Here is a 20,994-nt window from a genome sequence, read left to right on the forward strand (position 1 = left end):
CAACTCCCTGACAGGAGGGGGGAGCCGGGGGGTGTTGGTCTCTTCTCCCAGGCAAGGATCAGCAAGACAAGAGGGCTGGGTCTGAAGCTGTGCCAGAGGAGATTTAGGTTGGATATTAGGAAGAATTTCTTTATAGAGAGGGTGATCAGCCATTGGAATGGGCTGCCCAGGGAAGTGGTGGATTCTCCATCCCTGGAGGTTTTTAAGATGAGACTGGATGTGGCATCAGTGCCGTGGGCTGGGAACCACAGCAGGGTTGGATCAAGGGTTGGACTTGATGATCTCGGAGGTCTCTTCCAACCCAGCTGATTCTATGATTCTAAATCAAGTCCTGAGGGAGGTTTTCACTTCATTTTGTATTGGGCAAGCAAAATGTGCAGTCGGTTATTCAAAGCCCAGCAGTGCAGCCCAAAACGTGGCTGATTTTCCACCCTTTGGGTGGGCCAGCACCAGATTCTGCCCTGCCTGGCAGCAGACACAAGTGGCCACTCACACAGAGCTCAGGACAGGCCGTGGCACCATGCTGAGCATTTAACAGGATTTAACATCATTGGTTTTGTGCTGCTGGCTCACCAGCAGCACCCAGCTCGGGCACTGCACCTCCCTCTGCTGTACGTTCTGCAGGAGAGCTGAGCTCATCTGCACTGATGTTTTCCTGATTAGGCTGGAGATGTCTAAATAAACCCTTGGGTTGTGATGGAGCTGCAGCACTTGGGGCCAGCTGAGCAGTCCTGCCTCCCATTCCACCAGCGACTCCCACGAAGCCCAGGCTCTCTGGGAATCTCTGGAAGGTGTTGACAGTGCAACAGAAACACCCCTTGTGCCCAACAGACTTTATTCCTTATAAAGGACAGTAGGCACCTCTGAACTCCTGAGCTATCTGGAGTCACCTGAAACCACACAAGTTACAGCAAAATACTTCATTTTTTATTTTTTATTATTATTTATTTTGCAAAGGCTTTGGGACTCAAGGGATGACCTCCAAAATAAATAAATAAAAACCCCCTCTTTAAAACAAATGGGGTGCAATGGGTGCAAGATGGAGAAGCTTCCTCTTCCAGGTAAGTTCCCTTTCACAAGTAAAATGACTCTGAAATAACTTTAACATCAGGAGATAGGAATGTTTTTTCTTAAAAACAAACAAATAAAAAAAAGAACCCAGGAGCAGAAAGAGAGAAGGAAAACAGCTTCCTGGTTTCTAAAAGAAGAGAAACAAGAAAGAAGAGAAACAAGAGGAAGAAAAAAGAAAGAAAGAGAAAAAAGAAAGAAATGAAAGAGAGAGAAAAAAGAAAAAAATGAAAGAGAGAGAAAAAAGAAAAAAGAAAGAAATGAAAGAGAGAGAAAAAAGAAACAATAAAGAAATGAGGAAAAAAAAGAAAAGAAAAATGAGGAAAAAGAGAAACAAGGAATAAAAAGAGAAACAAGGGAAAAGAGAAACAAAAAGAGAAAGAAGAAAAAGAAAGAGTAACAAAAAGAGAAAGAAGAAAAAGAAACAAAATGAGAAACAAGAAAAAAGAATAAAAAGAGAAACAAGAAAAAAAGAGAAACAAAGAGACAAGAAAAAAGAAAGAGACAAGAAAAAAGAAACAAGAAGAGAGACAAGGAAAAAAAAAGAAACAAGAGAGACAAGAAAAAAGAAAAACAAGAAAAGAGAAACAAGATAAGAGAAACAAGAAAAAGAGAAACAATAGAAAGAAAAAAGAGAAACAAAAGAAAGAGAAAAAAGAAAGAGAAAAAGAAATGAGAAAAAAGAGAAGGAAATGAGAAATGAGAAAAAAGAGAAACAAGGAAAAACAAAAGAATGAAGGAGGCAAAGATTAAAAATGCTGGAAAATAAAAAAATAATCAAAAACCATTTTCAGGGAAGGCAGCAGGAAGAGAAAAAGAAAGAGGAATTCCTCCTTTCTGCTCCAGGCAGAACCACAAACCCTCCTCAACTGGCACCCTCACGACATGCTGGGACACAGTTAAGAACCACCAGGTACAGCCTTACTGGCACATTTATAAATTAAGGCACAATTCTCTCCTGGAAGGGCTCTCTGGGTAGCAAAATCTTTCCATCTTCAGACATTTCCTCATTCTCAACTCCCACTTCTTGGAAGTCTTTTGCAAGCGCTGCCAAATCCTTCCAGGGCTTGTGTTTTACTGCAGGTTAAACACCAATTAAACCAATATTTTTCTGGAGCTGGCACCAATGTCTGAGAACATCCCTGGCTGCCCTGGAGCAAAACACTTCTGGAGGGCACAGAAGGATCAAATCATTTCACAGGAAAACCTGGAGGAACAGCTTGGCTCAGCATGTCCTTCACCACTCTGCTCCCTGAGACCTCTGATCACGTCTCAATATGGATTTAAAGCAGAACCCTCAGCCCCCCAAACATCCAGGGGAAGTTTAGGTTGGATATTAGGGAAGATTTCTTCCCCAAAAGGGTTGTCCAGCCCTGGCACAGCTGCCCAGGGCAGTGGGGGGATCCACATCCCTGGAGGGGTTTAACAGCCCTGTGGATGTGGCACTTGGGGACATGGGGCAGTGTGGCCTTGGCAGTGCTGGGGGATGGTTGGACTCAATCTTTTGAGGGCTTTTCCAACCTTAATGAGTTTGTGATCGGGGGACCAGATCCCTGCTGAGCCCTTTGGGTGCTGCTGCACCACACCCAACAAATCCATGAAGGCTTTCTGGGAACCCAGGTGAACAAGAGCCAAAGAGGCAGAGGGAGGGAGAGACTTCTGAGCTACAGAGAAGAACATCTCACACGAGCTGCATTTATGTTTCCTAAAACAGACTGGTGGAAATCTGCATGCTTTTACTCATTCCATCATTGAAAATCACCTTTTCAGCTCCAGCCCCGGCGTGCACAAATCGAGTCTCGGGGTCTAGGTGCATCCACCCCCCCCCCAGCATGGCTGGGATGGAGACTGAACCCTGGGAAGGAACCAGCACTGCCAGCTGGTTGCCAACAAGAGGACCCAGTGGCCCAAGAGCCCCTGAGCAGCCCCTGACCCCCCAAGCCCACGGGAGGTACTCACTGGCTTTCTCTGTCCGTGCAAACTGCCCCGCCACCAACCAGGACAGCGCCGTGACTGCTGCCAGGGCTCCTATGTGCAGGAAAGGGGCTGTGGCCTGCAAGGCACAACAACACAAGAGAAAAACAGGTTTAAAACATGATTGAAACCACCCCCCAGCACTTGGAAAATTCATTGGCCTTGCAGGTTCCGTGGGAGGGCAGAGTACTGCTTTCCCAGCTGGATTCTGCACCAGCAGGTTCCTGCAGCTGCCTTGGCCGTGGGCTTCTTCCAAACCCTGCCACTGCCTTTGGCATTTAGGTCACTGTGAAGGGAGAGAAGGAGAACTCGAAGCCCACTTTGGGGGAATAGCTCAGGTAATAACACAGAGAAGGGGGAATGGCTTCCCACTGCCAGAGGGCAGGGTTAGATGGGATATTGGGAAGGAATTCCTGGCTGGGAGGGTGGGGAGGCCCTGGCACAGGGTGCCCAGAGAAGCTGTGGCTGCCCCATCCCTGGAAGTGTCCAAGGCTTGGAGCAACATGGGCTGGTGGAAGGTGTCCCTGCCCATGGCAGGGGGTGGGACTGGATGAGGTTTAAAGTCCCTCCAACCCAAACTCTGCTCTAATTCTCTGAACACACCGGACTGTGCATCACCACGACACAAAGTTGGAGATGTCTCATCTGAGTCATGCTTCTGCCCTCCAACTCTGCTGCCTAAATCTTAAAAAAACCCCAATAAAATGAAGCACTTCTGAGAAATGTTAGTCACTTGTGTGAATGCCATTTCCACCCTCATTATTTGCATATATTTGCATACTCCCAAATATACAGCAGTGATTACCAGTAAAATCTTTTTTAGCCTTTCATGGGCAAAATATTTCTGGAGTCCTTTTTAAGGGAGATGAAACTAAGGAACAGAGAGCAGGTCTATCAAGAAATTACCACTTTGTAAGTATTTTCCACTAATATTTCTATAGCCCTGCAGGATCCCACAAAAGTCTTTCTTAAAACAGCACCAGAGCACAGAAGTTAAATTTATATTTATATATATCTAAAAAAACAAAACAAAACAAAACAAAAACAAACATGTGCAATGTGGAAATAACCCCAGAGTACTCCTGCCATAGTCCTGGGAAGAGCAGGATGCTCCAGGACTGGACACCAACATTCAGAGCCTTGAGGAGGAATTGCAAATTGTCCTCTCCCTCCAGAAACTCTGAGTCACATCAGTCCCAGGATTTTCCACCTCAAGCTGCAGCCAAGCCCTGGATTGAGTTGAAAGGAAAGAGCCCAGGAGATGGAGACACAGTGATTTAGTGGCATTGCAAACTCCACGAGAGTTTGGCTGCAAGCTTTGTGCTGCCAAAATCTGGGAGTGACAAACATCAAGGCCAAGCTTCACGCTATAGGAAGCCACCAAATCCCTGGCATTCAGCTGCACTGGGGCCTTTTCCCACCCAGAGAAGCCCCCTGGCAGTCACCTCACCTGCAGTGAGATGAAGACCATGTCCCACTCGTCGTCCCAGAGCTGGGCTATGGATGACATGGTCACCACCGTGGTTATCAAGGTTGTCACCAGGCCAATCTGCAACAAATCAGAGAGTGTTCGCAGCCTGGAGCCTGTGCTGTCATAAAAAATTCACAGGTTGGCAAATGGAGAGAGAGAGGAAACTTTTGCAGGTAATAAAAGGCATTAAGATCCACAGGGAAAGAAGATGGGCTTGTGTGCTGTGCCAGCACAACCTCCCCTTTTCCACCACAGGACACTGGGCTGAACAGTCCCAGGAGGGCACATCTCACAGGTGAGCTCTTGTTCTCCTCACACAAAGCTAAGGGAAGATCAAGTGATTTGCTTTGCCAACAAGCTGGATTGAAACCAGCTTAAACAGAGGTTGGGTTCTGCCAGGAACTTCAGGAGGTGATCCCAGACTCTCCTGGCCCTGCTGCAACAGCATCCAAGTCATTTTGGCAGAGCAGTTATAACAGATATTGCAGCTCGAGAAGGGACTCTGGATGAGCCAGTGGCTGAACTGAGATGGCAGAGACCCAATCCATCCCCAGTGGGTGGAAGCACTGGGCAAAGCAGTCAAAGTAACACCACAACCTGCATTTTGAAGGTAAAAAGTTCAGCCCATCAGAAAGTGCCACAGAAATGACTGCAGCTGTAAAGACCCAAAATCCGGGTTGTCTTGTCTAAAAAATAATTCAGCATTTCCCGCCCCTGTCTGGTACCTCAGTCTCTGCTGTCCTGCACATCTGCAGGTTCAGAGGAGGAGGAGGATGCTCTATGGATCAGTCTCATGTGCTGTCAGACCTGAAATCTGTCTGGACACTTGGGCAGAAGTGGATTGGTCATCCTGGATGCACAGGACACCTCTACACCCATTTCAGGTTCACTTAACCCCTCAGACAAGCAAACAAACCCCCACATTCCCAGCGCTTACAGAAATCACTTCTGTACCTACAGACAGGATTGCTCTTTGGACTTTAGGCTCAGTTCCATCTGCTGCTCCTCACCCAGATGCCCAACAGCACGAGAGGTGCCCCCAGGGCAGCAGTGCCTCACCCTGAGCCTCCAGGGAACAGGAACAAACCACATGGGGCACCATGAGGGGCCAAGGGATCCAGCTGCCCCGGGATGAAGAGGAGCCCTGAGCCAAGAGGCTGCACTCAAACCACTTGTGGCACAGAGGTGTCAGGACACCTTCTCTCCTCCCCTCAGTTCCCACTCACTGCTTCTTACCCTCCCCCATCCATCTTCAACTTGGCTTACAATGCTCAGCTCTTTCCAGGGAACTGCAGGAGAAAATTGGAAGGAGCCTTTCCCACTCCCTCCAATCTATATCTGAAGATAGTTCAGCACAGTTGCAGAGAAAAATATTAACTTATTCCAGTGTTGTATCTCCACCTCCTCAGAAAGCTGAGGGAGGCGTGGGGAAGGGAAGGGATGGAGCAACACATCTGAGCTGCGATGAAAGATGGGCTTCTTTGGAAGAAAGGAAGGAAGGGTGGGGTCCTGCAGGGTAGTACTAACTGATCTCCACCAACACCTTCCTCTTCTGGACTTACTCATCTAAACCCACCAGCCACCTGGAGCATGTCTGAAAAATGCCATTTCCCCTGATGAAGAAACATATGTTTGACTCCAGAACCAACAGTTTATTTTGCACCAGCAGCCAGACAGTCCCTGCCCCCTCTCTCATTGCATCCCCTTCTCCAGAGGAAGCAGAATTTCCATAATTCCTATGGAAAAAAAACCAAAAAGGGAGGGTTGGCAGGAGTTTGCTCGCCCTGTGCTGGGAGGCCTCTGATCCTGCAGGACGTTGTCACGAGCAGAAGGAGCAGTCTGAGGAGGAGCTGTGGATCAGCAGATCTGGGACAGGGCCCTTCATTACCAATTAGCAATTACAATGAAATCCTGCCAACCCATTTCCTTTGGCACTGCCTGTCCCTCCTCTCCCCTTCTGTGCTCCACACCCCAGATCTGCATCTTCCCTGACATTTCACAGCACTGTTTTTCAGACTGCTTTACCCACAAACCAGGGTCAACTCAGGTCCCACAAAGCCCAACCTGCACATTGCACACCCCCAGTTTCAACACCTGCACCTTCTCCCAAGGTTTTTTCCAGTCAGTTCCTCCAAGCGGATCCTGAACAGCTTCACATCTGCTCAGCCCCATTCAGGGCTGGGCTCAGCACAGGAAGGAGCCCCAGGGAGGTTCAGGCTGAGCTGAGACTGAAGTCAGGTTGTTTCTCCATCTCCACAGGAGGTCTCTCTGCCAGCAAGGACCCCAAAGCATTTCAGCACATTCCTTGTCCCCAGGCCCCTCCTGGGCAGTGTGCTGGGTGCTCTGAGATGAGGGCACGTTCACCACAGACACGGTGCCAAGTGAGTGTCACACACACCACCCTCTCCTCAGGGATCCTGCTCCCTCTGGAGCTAAGAGGAGCCACTCACCTTGTGCAGCCAGTGCAGGTTCATCTGCTGTCCCACAGCTATGTGACATAGTGCCAGGATCTGGGAGGGAGAAACCAAGAGTCAGGCAGAGGCACATCTCTCAACCTCTGAGTGTTTGAACGTGCAGGAACACGTCACCATCCGGGAAGGACAACCAAAAAGCCAGGTCAGCCAGCTGGGCTGGAGTGGGGATGGTCCAGCAGATGCCACCCAGCTCAGCTGTACAAACACATCCTCTCCAAAGCCAAGGATGTGGAGGGAGAGACTTTGACCTCCAAGGTGCAGGGAGTTGAGAGTCTGGTCCATGGATACCACCTTGAAGGCCCCAACACCTTGGGACGAGGGGGAACAACTTGGACTTGTGCCTGGCAGATACACCAAAGTGGAAACTGGGCCATAAACCAAGGGAAACGAGCTATATTCCTCCTCAGGCCAACTGCACCATGGGTATCAAGGTACCTTTGATCATCTGAGGTCAAAGCCCGTGAATTTTTCACTTTCCACTTGTTTTAGGCAACTTAAGGCTAAGAAAAAGAGGCTGAGAGAGAAATCACTTCTGAAAGGGAAATCGCTGCAGTCATAGCTGGACTGAGAAGTTCATGCCCTTTTGAAAGCAAACACACAAACCTCTAAGAATTGGCATTTTTTTACTCACCAGTAACACTGTGATGTAGGTGAAGCCAGCAGCAGTTGTGACAAGGATTGGAATGGACCAGTCACTCCAATATCCCATTCGGTTGTATAAAAACCTGGAAGAGAACGTGTGAAGTGCAGATTAAGAAGGGATTCAGCACCAGAACAGCTTCACCAGGATTAGATAAGACTCTAAAAAACAGGGCTTTCCATTCTCTCTCTCTCCAGATGAGAGAGAGGCAGCAAAAAGCACAAGTCGCTCCGAAACAAACCCCAGTGTTTGTGCTTTGATTCCTCACGGGAAATTAACTCTGCAAAGAGGAATTGGACAATTATCTCAAACTCAGCAACCACTTTGCTTTGGAAGAAAAAAAAAGAATCGTCCTGAAAAACATTCCCTACCAACATCCCGCCTCTCCTCAGCACCTTCATGAAGCCAGTGGGCAGCAAAAGCTCTCTGAACAGGAGCACCAGGCAGGGTAGACCATTATTCAGGGCAGCAGCACTGCCCTTTGTGCTTTGGGGTCTCAAGTGTCAAATCTGCATTTAAATAGCAATGTTCTTCTCAGTAAAACCATCCTGGAGTTGGATTAGAGAGTCATTAAAGTGTATTACAGCAAAGCCACAGCAAGACACAAGGCAGACTTGGGCAGATCCCTTCCCTGGGCAGAAATGAAGGGCACCCAGGCCCCACCACACAGGGACAGAGGCAGACACATCCCAGAACCTGTTTGCAGCTTCAAACCCCACCTGCCTTAAAACTTTTTCCAGTGGATTATTAGAAAAAAAAAACCTCCCCCAAATTGACCTGGCTTAGGGTTCAGGTTATCTCCATGCAAAGCCTTTGGCACAACAAGGACAAGAAGGTTGTGGGGTGGATGGTGCAGCAGTGGAGCTCAGGTTGAATGGTCCCACCAGCCTTCCTCAGCCCTCCTCATCAGCTCATTCAGTGAACTGGCAGGTTCTTCTGTTGCCTTTTATTTGAGGTGACAGCAGACAGAAATGCTGCATTACACAAATGCAGGTCAGAGCCTCGACCTTCTCCCACCACTCGAACCCAGCACTGCCCACCAGGCAGGAACTCTGGTCCAGCCCCTGCCCCAGCTGGACAACACCCATCTGGGGGATTTTTGGGGCTGTCCTGCACAGGGCTCCCTGATCCCTGCAGGTCCCTCCCAACTCTGTGATTCTAATTCTGTCCAGGAGCTCCCTTGGAGAGTCTGGAAAGCAAACCCTGAGGCTCAACAACCGTGGTCTACATCCAGGTTCTACTCAGGGATTCAAAGAGCCACAAAAGCAGGGATTTGTAGGGATGCAGACAGGCTGTTGGCAAAACAGAGGGAAGAAAGCAAAGAGGGCTCCTCTGAAGCCTTTGCTCAGGTCACCACCAAAGGCTCCTCAGCTCAGCTTCAGTCCATTTAAGTTTTTGCTCTGATGTCCCTTCAAGTAGCCCTCTGATAGCTCCAAGTCTTCACTTGATGTGCAAATGACTGCTTTAAAATGCTGTTTCCATGGCACTTATGAACCAGATGAGCCTTCTCCAGAACTAGGGAAGAAAAAAAATATCCTCCCCAGACTTGCATTTACAGTCCTGCTCCAGAGGGAACACAGTCAGGTTCCCAAATTGCAGCATCTCTTCCTGAGTCAGAGTCAGGCTTTCTGTGGCAGTACAGACCTTACCCAAACACTGGAGAGCTGAGGTTTAATGCAATTAAGTGGAGACACCAAAAGGGGAAATGCCTGAAGCCATACATTAAAAAAAAAGTAATTCCAAAGTGCTTTCACTAACAAGGACCTGATGATATTCAGCCTCAAGGAAAAAAAAAAAAAAAAGTTAAAAGCCTGAAGCAATACATGCTGGGTTCCAACTTTCTTAAATCCCAGCTGCCTGTTGCATCCAGGGAAGACCTGCACATCATCTCCCACTCCTGCAGGAACACTTGGGAACCCAAACTTGGCAGGACTGCAGCTGCAGTGCCCGTTCACAGCATTCCCAGGGCTTTCCTTCCTTCCTGCACGACTTTTTTTCACAACTTGGAGCTGAAACAGCTTTGGCTTTTCACTGGGGTGAACTGGGAGCGCTCCCATCCTGCACTGAAGGTGCAAACTGAAGGATGAGGGAGTTCCAAAATACCACTTTAAACACAGCATTTTCATCACACTCCTGGTATAAATAATCGAGAGCAGTGGTGATGGTTTCAGCTCTCACAGTGGGGGTGGGAGGAGAAAGAAAAACCCCCATCCTGGGAGGACACACCTCACGTCACTCCCTCCCAACTCCAGCATCTAAAGCACAGGATTTATTTAAGGGATCTAAGGACCCACAGGCCTTTAAAATACAGCTAAGGTATTCTGTTTGATAAGCAGATGATGTCAAAGCAGTTTGGTCAGAAGACAGCCCAAGGTGCTGCCAAAATGTTTTAAGGTGCTGCCCAGACAGTAAAAGGGAAAGTAAGTTCCAGCACTGGAGGAAGCTGGCAACACTCTGAGCCCCCCAGCACTGGAAAGCTCCTTTGCAGCTCCTTTCAGCTTTGCAACATTTTGCACACCCCTGTGCTTCAGGCTGAACTTCTGCCATTTGTATTTTGTGGGAAGGTGCTGTCAAATTGTTCAGCCACTTCCAAAACCAGCCAACCATAGGAATAAACAAAACAAAAACACCAAACAAAAACAAACAAACAAAAAAACACAAAGCAAACAAACAAAACCCACACACACCTAAACAAACAAACAAAAAACCCAATAAAAACCTAACCAACCAAACAAAAAAACCCCAAACCAACCAAAAAGCTTCTACGTGATTCCACAGCACCACCTTTGTTTCCATGTGTTCTCCAGGGAGCACATCCACCCCAAGCTCTGTTGCAGCCACACAGTGGAGATGTGAGGACACATCACATCCATACATGGACCAGGCAGAAGCAGCTCTTCTTCAGCCTCACTTCCCACCTTGCTTTCCCTTTATTATCATTAACAAGCCCGTCTGAAAGATCCCAATGCATCCAACAGCTCTGAAAGGCAGACGAAGGCAATCGAATAAACCTCTTCAGGAAAACCCCACTCACCAGTTGATTTCATTGTAGTCATTGTGAACTTCCCACCAGAAGTAAAACCAGACCAGGGTGAGGAAGAAGGATGAGGTGAGGATGAGGAACCAGAGGCGCTCCCACTGCGGATGGAAAGAGGAGTCAGCATTAAGAGGATCCCATTTCAGTGCCCCATCCTGTCCCACAGCCCATCCAGAAGCTGCTGAGATTGGATGGAGGGAACACACATTTCCAAGGGCTATTTCAGACCTTTGTTCCCTGGGGGAGGTGGGACACACAGCCCTGTTCCCAGCTCTGAGCAGAGGGGTCATTTCCGTAGGTTTATGGAAATAAAGAAGAGCATTTCTCCAGCTGCCAGGGCGTGAGGGAGTATTTCTGGCTACAGAGCTGTTTTTTTTTAGTTGGTGAGGGGCTTTTCTGAGGCAATTGTTTAATTAACTTTCCCATTCATGAGTGATGCAGCTTTCCATCTTCCTCTCCCAGGGGTTCAGCCTAACTGACCCAGTGAGGATTACACAGCTGGTTTGGGAGTTCCTACTCCTTATTCCTTCTCCCAGCGCACTCAGATTCTTCCTGCAGGGCCAAACCACCCATCCACATTTATCCCCACCACTACCATGTGTGTTTTCAAGTAACACAGCAGGACAGAGACCACACCAGCAGCAGATGAAGAAGATTTGCACCAACGCTCAGTTTGGATGAGTGTTTCAAATCCTACTCAACATGCACAAAATAAAGCCCTAAAATGCTCCAACACTGTGAGCAAAATCCTAAACCACAGGGACATCCATGAAGAGAACAGTGTCAGGAGAGAAGTGACCCCAACCAGAACCATTTCCATGTGCTGGAAACCTACAGGGCACATGGACCCCATCAGCCCCCCAGGTCTGGTTTTCCTCCGAGGTGTTAAATAGTCCACGTGAGTTTTTATTTCAACGGAAACCTCTCGAACACTGAAATAAACTCTTCATGGAAAACATTCAAATGGATCCTCTCTTCCCAGAACAAGCCAAGAAAGGCTGAAGGCTGAAAATGTCCACGGGCAACTCTACCACTCTAATTCCCTTCTGGGATCCTGGGCACAACACTGATCTCTTTTGGAAATGCCCTTTTCTCTGCTGAACTGCCTCGTGGCTTTTTAATTATGCAAAGCAACACAACCAGCATCAACACTGGTTTGGTGATATAAGAAAACCTACTATTTTTTGCCTTCCCTTTCCATCCTAAAGGCTGAAGTTATTAACTTAACTGTGTGTTGACTATTTTTCATCTTGCATCACCCTGGATACCAATCCTGTGATGCAGCTCCTCCTTGTATTCTCCACCAATCAGAAGAGCCAAAAGAAAAGGAAAGCAACAAAATAAAAAGGCTTGGAATTATTTCATTTGTGCCTTGGCAAAAATGATGTTTTCTGCTAGAAATTCCCAATTCTTGGCTGGGGTTATGGGTTATTTTTTTTTAACTCAGCTCAAGTTTGTTAACCAGCTTCTAAGCAAACTTCAGCAGCACTGATGCCCCGAGTTCCATGAAGGGCTTTGTGGTTCCCATAAATGGGGGAAAAGGGATCAGAAGGAGGTACATTCAAAACCCCAGATGCCAAAACTGCTCTGTCAGGAGCTCAGAGACCACAATCCAAGTTAAGGCACCCAATTTTGCCAGAGGAGCTGTGGCTGCCCCATCTCTGGAAGTGTCCAAGGCCAGGCTGGACAAGGCTTGGGGCAACCTGAGCTAGGGGAAGGTTACAGGTGGCTGGAACTGGATGATCTTTCAGGTTTTTTCCAACCCAAACCATTTCCCTCATCCAGTCTGTACATCTCCACAATTTCAAACCTTATTTCTCTTATTATTTGCTTTTTTTTCCCCTCCCCTCCCCATTGGGGTCAAACACCCCCTTCACCTGTCACCTGAGTGGGTTAACTGGGCACGTTTTTGCAAGGCAAGGCAGGGTTGATGTATCTCAAGTGCTGAGGACCAACATTACTACAAACAAAAAATAACTTCTGCAGCTCTTTAAAGGTCACTGTGGGCTAAGCTTTGCCAGCCTTCAGGCACTGGATGATGCTGATTTGATAAACAAGCCAAGGGAAACATTTCAGAGCATGTTTGAGCTTTTTTCCCCCCCATACATACATAGATTTTCCCTCCCTTATTTACATGCAAGCAGCATAGCTCGTGCCAAGCCCTCCAAAAGCTATTTTTGCTCTGTCCTTGACGGTGCACTTGCCAGATAGACACAGATTTTGTGAAAACCCAATCACTTCCATGGGCATCCTTCAGTGGGTTCAAGCACAGGTCTGGGTGGGTTTTCAGAAGAAAACCTTCCCTTCCAACCATTCCATGACTCAGCACGAACTGAGCCAGAATCTGAACCTCCCTCAGTCTGCCCTACGTGCTCAGTATTCTGGATTTAAGCTGGGTCCTGTCCAACCTCCCTCCAACAGTCTCTCATCAGAAGAGCTTTCCTGGCCCTGCTTTTGCAAGGTCCCACAGTGACTTCTTCTAAAAGGTGAAACCTGCAGCAGCTTCGAGCCTCTGCCAAAAATAAAGCCTTCAAATCAGTCATCCTGATCATCCCACCACAGCCAAATGGTGGGGGGGGGGGAGAAGTGCCACCTCACCTACAGAAACTGAGGCAGAACCACGAGGATGCTTGGAAGGGGCCTCAAAAAGCATCCACATTTTAGCTCTGGGAGATTTCTTATTCCAAGGGTATCCACAGACATAATCAGAAGAGCCTCCAAAGGAGATGAATGGAGAGAGACGTTTTGCCAAGCTGCAGTTTGTCAGATTTTTTAATTTTCTGTTAAAATCACGGAATCTTTAATTAAAATAAAAATAAAATAAAATTTAAAAAATCAGTATTTCATACACATTTCTTCTGCTTATTCACAATCCCCACCCTCTGCCAGGTGGGAGCAAAACCAACTCCAAAGTAAGGGATGATGGAGAAAAAACCCAGAAATTAAAGGAATTTGCCACAGAAGAGCCAATGTTTGATTCCATTGTGAAGCTGGCTCACACATTTTATATCTTTCTCCTGCTGGAAGATTTAATGTTGTCTAAAACAGCCCTGAAATTCCTATGACAGAGGACAGAAGAGTCTTCCCCATTTAGGGATCAAGCCTCTAAATCACCAAATTGCCCACTGTCTTCCCATAAAGCAGATCAGCACCAGTATCTAAACAGAGTTTAGAACACAGAAGGAACATTTAAGACCTTAAAAATCAAGATTGCCCAGGGTGAGACTCCACTGATTTGAAGTGGGTCCTCACTGCATTTACATGTGCCTCTCTTCCTGAGGTTCAAATATTTTAATGGAATCATTAATCAGAGAATTACAGAGGTTGAAAAAGACCTCTAAGATCATCAAGCCCAACCATATAATTTAAATTCTTCATATTATATATTACTATATCATATATTTTAAGAGTAAAATGACCAATATTTATATATAATATATCAATAATTTTTATATCCCACAAAGATCTAATATATAAATAAAATTTATATTTTACATGGATATAATATATATATTCTATATCTTTATAATTAATATTAATTATAATAACCTAATTAAGCTGGGTCTATCCAGAAGTATGTCCCAAACCCTGACTGGGATGGGCAAAGCAGAGGGGTCCAACATGTGAGACCACATAAAAGAAGGAAGAAGGGGGGAAAAGAAGGAAGAAGGGGGGAAAAGAAGGAAGAAGAGGGGAAAAGAAGGGATAGTGTTTGCCACAGGCTGGAAAGAGTCACAGAGGGGAGGCTGAAGGGCAGCAAAAGGTTTAGAGGAGCCCACGAAAATCACTGGAAAAACTCCAACTCACTTCCCTGTGCTCTGGCTTTGGGCCAAAAATCCTTTCTTGCCAGATTGGTTATTTCAGGAGTGGATAAATCGTGTTCCCTTCACCTCTGCATTCCCTGGGCTGATAATTCATGTTCAGGTTGCCCCAGGAGATCACTGGGTTCCTGGGAGAGCTCCCTCCTTGCCTCAGGGCTACTGAGAGCAAAACCCAGGCTCATTCTGCCAAAACTCTTCATCTGTCCCTGTCCTCCTTTTAAACACGTGTTTTTTTCAACCTTTCTCTGAAAGTAGTTGGCTTTCCAAATCCCAAACCTTGAGTGCTCTGTGGGCCCAAGTTTGGGAAAAGGCTGGGAAAACCAGAGCCATAGAAACATCTGAGTAACTTCTCCCCATTCTCACTGAGTTATAACCAACACCAGGCAGAGTTTTCCAACTTCACAAGTTCAGCTGATTTTTCCACTTGGGCTGCTGACAGGATCTGGGCAGAGCTTCCTGTGATCTTTAAGCCTGTTTCTTATATCACAGACTGGTTTGGGTTGGGAGGGATTTTTAAAGCCCATCCAGTCCCACCACCTGCCATGGGCAGGGACACCTTCCACCAGCCCAGGTTGCTCCAACTTGGCCTTGGACACTCCCAGGGATTCAGGGGCAGCCACAGCTTCTCTGGGCACCCTGTGCCAGGGCCTCCCCACCCTCCCAGCCAAGAATTCCTTCCCAATATTTCACCTAAGCTTCCCCTCTTTCCACTTGAAGCCCTTCCCCTTGTCCTGTGACTATATACCCTTGTAAACACACAAGGATATCACCACCTACTGAAAAAAAAAATGGAAGAAAGTCACTCCATGCTGAAAAAGAACAGGAAATGTGTTTACCTGTAGCTACCCTGGCCAAGAATTATGATCCAGCACGTGAGGCTCCACACACTGACAAGAGGTTTTCCCACGTGCTCCAAACAAAGGATTCCATTAAATGACCTAAATTCGCTCTGAAGGGAGCTGCCCCTCTTTGTTACCTACATAAAGCCCCTCCAGAAGCAGCTTCTCACTTTCAACCCCTACACCCAGACAGTGTGAATCTCTCCCACCATCCAACCTGTGGGGCCAACATTAACAGAAAGAAGTTCCACCTCCAGCCCCCATGACCAGAGAGGGTTCTCCCAGCAGCCTGTGCTCCCCTGCCAGAAATCAAGGAGCCATCAGGGAGGGACAGACTTGTTTCTGGATCTGCCACTCATCCAACACAAAGAAGGCTCTTATTCCAAGTCCAAGCGCCCCTGGGAATTCATGGCTTTGAGTCTCCACCCATTCTCTGTCTCCTGAACACAGTGAACCTCCTGTTCATTCATGAAAAATAATTACAGAGCTAAACAAGGATCAAACTAGACCAGGAAGAAGCTTTTTAACAACGTCTCCCCCCTCCTTCCCCCTCCATCCCCCGCTTTTTTTTTTGTCAGAGAAATTCCAGCTGTGAAAAACAGAAGCCTTTTATAGGAAATATAATATTTTAAAGCAATTTCTTGCTGAAGGGCATCTCAACCCGAGATTGGAATTTCTGCTCAGAGGAAACTGGAGAGAGATCGAGCCCTCCCAAAACCTGGCAGCACAGTGGGGGGGACGTGGACAAGCAGATGGAGAACAACAGGACGTGGATCTGACCACACAAACAGACAACAAAATAACCAAATCCCGTGTGGGCATCGTTCTCCAGCTCCACCCACCCAGTCATGCTACTGGAGCAACTGCAGCTGCAAACTGGGCAATGTGGAAGAGCCCAAGGGGAAAGCCTCCAGGGAGGGAGGGGTGATGTGACCTCTCCTGAAGGATCCAGACCATGTAGTCCTAAACAACTGCCCTCCACACCAAGAGCAAATCCAAATGCTGGACTTGAACTGGAGCACCATCATCACTCAAGTGTTTTCAGGAGGTGTTAATTCACTCTTGGACACAACAAAGAGTTTACTGAGGAGTCTGCACTGCACTGTTCTCTGACATTTTCAGGACTCAATTCCCTGCAGGCATTTATCAGGATTAGCTCGGAGAGGAAAGGACCAGAGTTAACATTTATCCAGTGAATACAAAGGAAAAACCCTTCATTTCTGGATTACCCAATTGCACCTCATTCAAACAAACAGCAGAACATCTTCTTTGAGCAAGTTATTAAATCATCCCTGAGGATGGAGGATGGCTCCTTCTCCCAGCTGGGCCTGACAGAATCAGAAACTGAGGATCAGCAACAACTGGAGCATTTTGTCAAGGGACCAACACTTGAGTTCCTGTGGAGAAGTTCCAAACTTCCATTACTGACTCTCAGGATGTGAATGTACAGTTCTTAAAACAGCCACTGCTTGTACCAGGAATGGGAATGAACAGTTTTCCACCCCACTTGCTCTGGAGCTTGTTATGTCTGAGCAGTGTCAAGGACCAAATGCAGACCCCAATAAATACTTAAAGCTAAAATACCTGTGGCTGGCTCTGCTCTGAGCTCCCCCCAAAGCAAAGCCAGCTCAGGTTCCCCGGGGCAATGTCCCAGCGAGATCTCAATGTCCCCAGGGATGGAATCCCCACCCTCCTCTGGATTCTGCTCCAGGGTTTCACTGCCCTCATGGGGAGGAGCTTTCCTACTGTCCACCTGGAATTTCCCCTGGTGCAGGCTGTGCCCATTGCCTCCTGCCAAGGGCCATCCTGGCTCAAGTCTTCAGGCCAGGTTGGAGCACCCTGGTCTGGTGGAAGGTGTCCCTGCCCATGTCCTTGGACAGGAACATCCCCATCCCTCAGTGCTGGGCTGCACTGTCCCTGTCACAGGGATGGGATGGGCCTGCACTACCAGGAGCACATCCAACAGCTGAACCCCAGGATGCAGAGGGATGTAACACAGGGAAAGTGCCTCCCACTCCAAGGATTGGGAGCATTTAAGTGAGCCAATCAATACATTGACCAGCAGATGTTGGCCTGACAGACCGCATGGACAAATCAAGGTGCCTGGGCTGCAACTCCCTCTCTGCAGATGGATCAGGCTTCATCCTCTGCTGGATTGAGGACTCCTGAACACAGCAGGGCAGGTGGAGCCTGCAGGACCCACAGGGCATCAGGCAGGACTTTGTAACCTGTCCAAAGGCTTCAGTAACTCTCCATCCCACAACCCAGACCATGAACAGCTGGTGCAAAGCTCCCCTCGAACACACCCTCAGCTTTTTCTCTTTCCCCTTTCTTCGCTTAGTACTTCAAATTTCCTAAGGTGTGGGACTGCCTCCATTTGCTCCAGCCCTCTCCAGGCATGGCATGGACCTACTGGAAGGATAAAACTGTCAGCAAAACCGACCTGGGCCAGTCTGTCACTTCACACACACTGCTCAGCTTTCAGCTGATTCACCACTCCCAGGTAACACACTCTGCTCTTGCACAAGAGGCATCTGCCAATAATTACATAAAGGGGAAGAAAATGGGTCTAACAGACAATGGGTCTGAAGTAAAGCAGGGGGGGGAAAAGGCGTTCCTGCCATTCTGGCTGCTGAGGCTTTAGTAACTAAGCAGATGCTTCCCAAAGTACGTCCTTGCACACCTCAGGCACATCTGATTTGATTATTGTAAGGACTGGGCTAATGGCTCTCTGCACACCTTGTTAGAGAGGGCCATGAATGAGATTTCTGAGCTGTGACATGCTCCATTTACAATTCAATTTAGCAGGTCAGAGGAAGTGGCACAGAACATATTCCTGCAATGCCTGTTCCTGCTGGGGCTGCCACAGCTGAACTGCAGAGCAACAGATGCGACAGAACCAGAGCCAAAGCCCTAAAAATATCATCAGAACACCTCCAACACCCAGCCTCCAAGAGCACAACCAGCAGGGGAAAGTCAGGCAGGAGGGCTGATCCCCTTCAGGGAAGGAGGAGCAACGGGGCAGGTTTTCTGGCCTAAATAGGAAGCAGAGGGATAAAGGTATCCAGACTAAGGGATAACCCACACCTCCCCTGCCAGGGAATTCCCGAGCTGTTCCAGAGACAGTGCACAGCTGGAGCCTGGGCTCTTTGTGCCTATTAGTGGCCCCAGGGGACTCTGAGCAGCAGTAACAACATCCTGCACCAGCTCTGCCTCCTACAATTACATCCTCCCTCCTTCATTCAGCACAGAGGTAAACAAAGATCCCCCAGGGAGCCTCTGATTCAGGAGAAAACAGGACAGAGACACTGGGATTCCCCAATCCATCCCCACAGCTCGATTTACTCTGCTTTCAGAGCTCCTCACAATTTTTAATCAGCTGGATTTTGCCCAAACAATACAACCAGCCATACCCAGTTTTTCTGACCGCATCAATGGAAGGATCCAAACATTCCACCCCTACTCCTGGTGCTAACAATGCACTATAACCTCTTTTTATTACCAAACATCTTTGCATCTTTGGAGGCCAAGGGGAGATAGATACCTTTTCTAGACTAAATAGGTCCAGATTTTTCAACCTCTACTGATGAGGCTCATGGAGGAAAAAAATAACACGGTCCATGGCTCTCGCCCAGACCAACCAGAGGAGGTCCAAGCCTGGCCTAACTGGAGCACCCCGCTGGGCACAGCATCCCTGCTGAGCTCTCAGCATCCTCAGTGCCTCCTGAGGATGTTATTCCTGCTGCCTCTTCCCGGTCTGGTGACAGTCCTTCCCAAAGGCACACAATGCTGTCGACTTGCATTTGCAGCTAATGGTTCACTTTAATTAAAGCCCCCACATCCCAGGGCAGTGGGGTCTGAGATTAAAAACAGCCACACCAAAAGCAGGTTTAATCAAAAAAGGACTACATAAGCTGACTAAGAACAGAGTCAGATGTAATGGCCTCAGTGCTGCACTTCGCTCAAGAAATCTCAGGGAAAAAAAAGATTCCCAGCAGGAGGATCGTTTGGTACACAGGCTGGGGGGTTTGGGAAGGTGTTTCCCTGGTGGTCAGCTCCTGGTCCCAGTTGGAAACAGGAAATTTGGCCCTATAATACCAGGCCTAGACAAGATTGCAGTCATTAAAAACCCCAGACACCCTGGGCAAAGCTGTGTCCCAACCTCGCTGCATTTCAGTGATCACTCAGTGCCAGGGCAAACAGCTCCACATTTGCCTCTGCTGGGCCTATTCCTGGCCTGGCCCCAGGCTGCCTGGGCCATTTGTCCAGCTCAGCCTCAGCCCAGGCTGGGATGAGCCTCCAGCCTTTCCCTCTTGGGTGTTCACGAGTTTCATAAGCACAGCTTTCCTTGGGAAGAACGGTGGCCAAGATAAATCCTGAAGGTTTATCCCTATTTAAACAGAATTACTGTATTCCAAGATTGTTTACAGGGATCTGTTGTAAAATGCTCTGTACAATCTCCCAAACAATCTGCTACAGATGTCAAATAGATTCAAGGGCAAAGGGTTGGGCTGGGAGAAGGAACAGACAGTGAAGTTGATTCCTCAGACAATTCTTTCCCCTACATTGCTCTTGGCAGCAAATGTCTGCAAAGCAAGTTCTAAAAATACTATTTTGTCACGATGCTTGGCACAAAAAAATCAAAGCAAAAAAACAAACCAAGGGTTTCTTTGCTGGTTGGAAGGGTGAGAGCATCACCAGCCAGTGCTGGAAGGCAAAGTCCTGACAGTGAGAGAGGAAATGGGTGCCATTCCTGACTTCAGCAGGAGCTCTTCCACCTTCCCTGGGTGTAAGAGCAGATGCAGAAGGACAGAGCTAAAGCAGGAGCATCCACGAAATCGGTGCCAAAAGGCAAATCCCACCCTGTGGAAATCTACAGAGGCTCCTTCTGCCTCCATCAGCGGCACAAGTGACGGGCAGTGACATCTTCCAAGAGCGTTTGCAAGGGGTGATGATCCAGCTCTTCTGCCTGAAGGGCCAGCTGGGCTCCAGCTGGGCCAGCAGCAGGGGAAGCCATACAGCAGCAGCAGGGGTCTAAATGCTTGTGTTAGTCACAAATCACTGTCTGCAAGGCACAAAAACCAGGACAAAACCAAGCAGGAATGATTGCCTAATAAAAGCTGCAGCAGAGAAGTGTGACTTCCACGAGGTCCCCCCTTCCCACTTCCCAGCAGCTCTGACACATCACACAGTCCCTGTTGGTGCAATGGGGCATTTTCTGGGATGTTTATGGCTCTGGCACAGCAAAGCTGAATTATATAACAACGACTCTGTGCGTGTCTAGACGGGAGCTGTGAGGCTGCCCTGCAGCTCTCTCCCCTCAGTGCCCATCACCAGCAGGGAAAGGCAGGCAGCCAACCTGCAGGCAGGAGAAGTGAGTTGTTCCCACCCTGTTTTAAGCAGGAGCCTCACTGCTCCCTGCATGTGTTGGAAAAGGGCTTTGCAGCTGCTTCCCCTCCTGGTGCCTTCCAGTGGCAGCAGCACATGAGCTGTTCCCATCCCAAAATAGTGGCCATGCCCAATTAAATCTGTTTTATTTCCCTTCATTCACCAGGGAATCATCTGCAGCAAAACACAAGGACATGCACTGAGCAAAGGACGTGGCAAGGGAGGTGAGGTACAGAGCTGCCAGGGGAGGAACATTCCTGATCCACCTCTCCAGAATGGGAG

At 48.1% G+C, this 20,994-nt stretch overlaps 1 protein-coding gene across 3 annotated transcripts in view; it reads right to left on the bottom strand.

Annotated features, from left to right (window-relative positions):
• Positions 1 to 20,994, bottom strand: part of GDPD5 (glycerophosphodiester phosphodiesterase domain containing 5) — a 112,913-nt gene that overhangs the window by 18,909 nt on the left and 73,010 nt on the right. For all 3 annotated transcript variants that reach the window (XM_008929354.4, XM_025895606.2, XM_025895608.2), the window contains exons 3-7: positions 10,662 to 10,765; positions 7,619 to 7,712; positions 6,964 to 7,023; positions 4,493 to 4,591; positions 3,028 to 3,121 (exon numbers count right to left, since the gene is read on the bottom strand). In XM_008929354.4, coding sequence (XP_008927602.3) covers positions 3,028 to 3,121; positions 4,493 to 4,591; positions 6,964 to 7,023; positions 7,619 to 7,712; positions 10,662 to 10,765 — 451 coding nt within the window. The remainder of the gene's footprint in view (positions 1 to 3,027; positions 3,122 to 4,492; positions 4,592 to 6,963; positions 7,024 to 7,618; positions 7,713 to 10,661; positions 10,766 to 20,994) is intronic.

This window comes from Manacus vitellinus, unplaced genomic scaffold, assembly GCF_001715985.3.
Source record: "Manacus vitellinus isolate BGI_N305 unplaced genomic scaffold, ASM171598v3 scaffold_35_pilon, whole genome shotgun sequence".
NCBI lineage: Eukaryota > Metazoa > Chordata > Aves > Passeriformes > Pipridae > Manacus > Manacus vitellinus.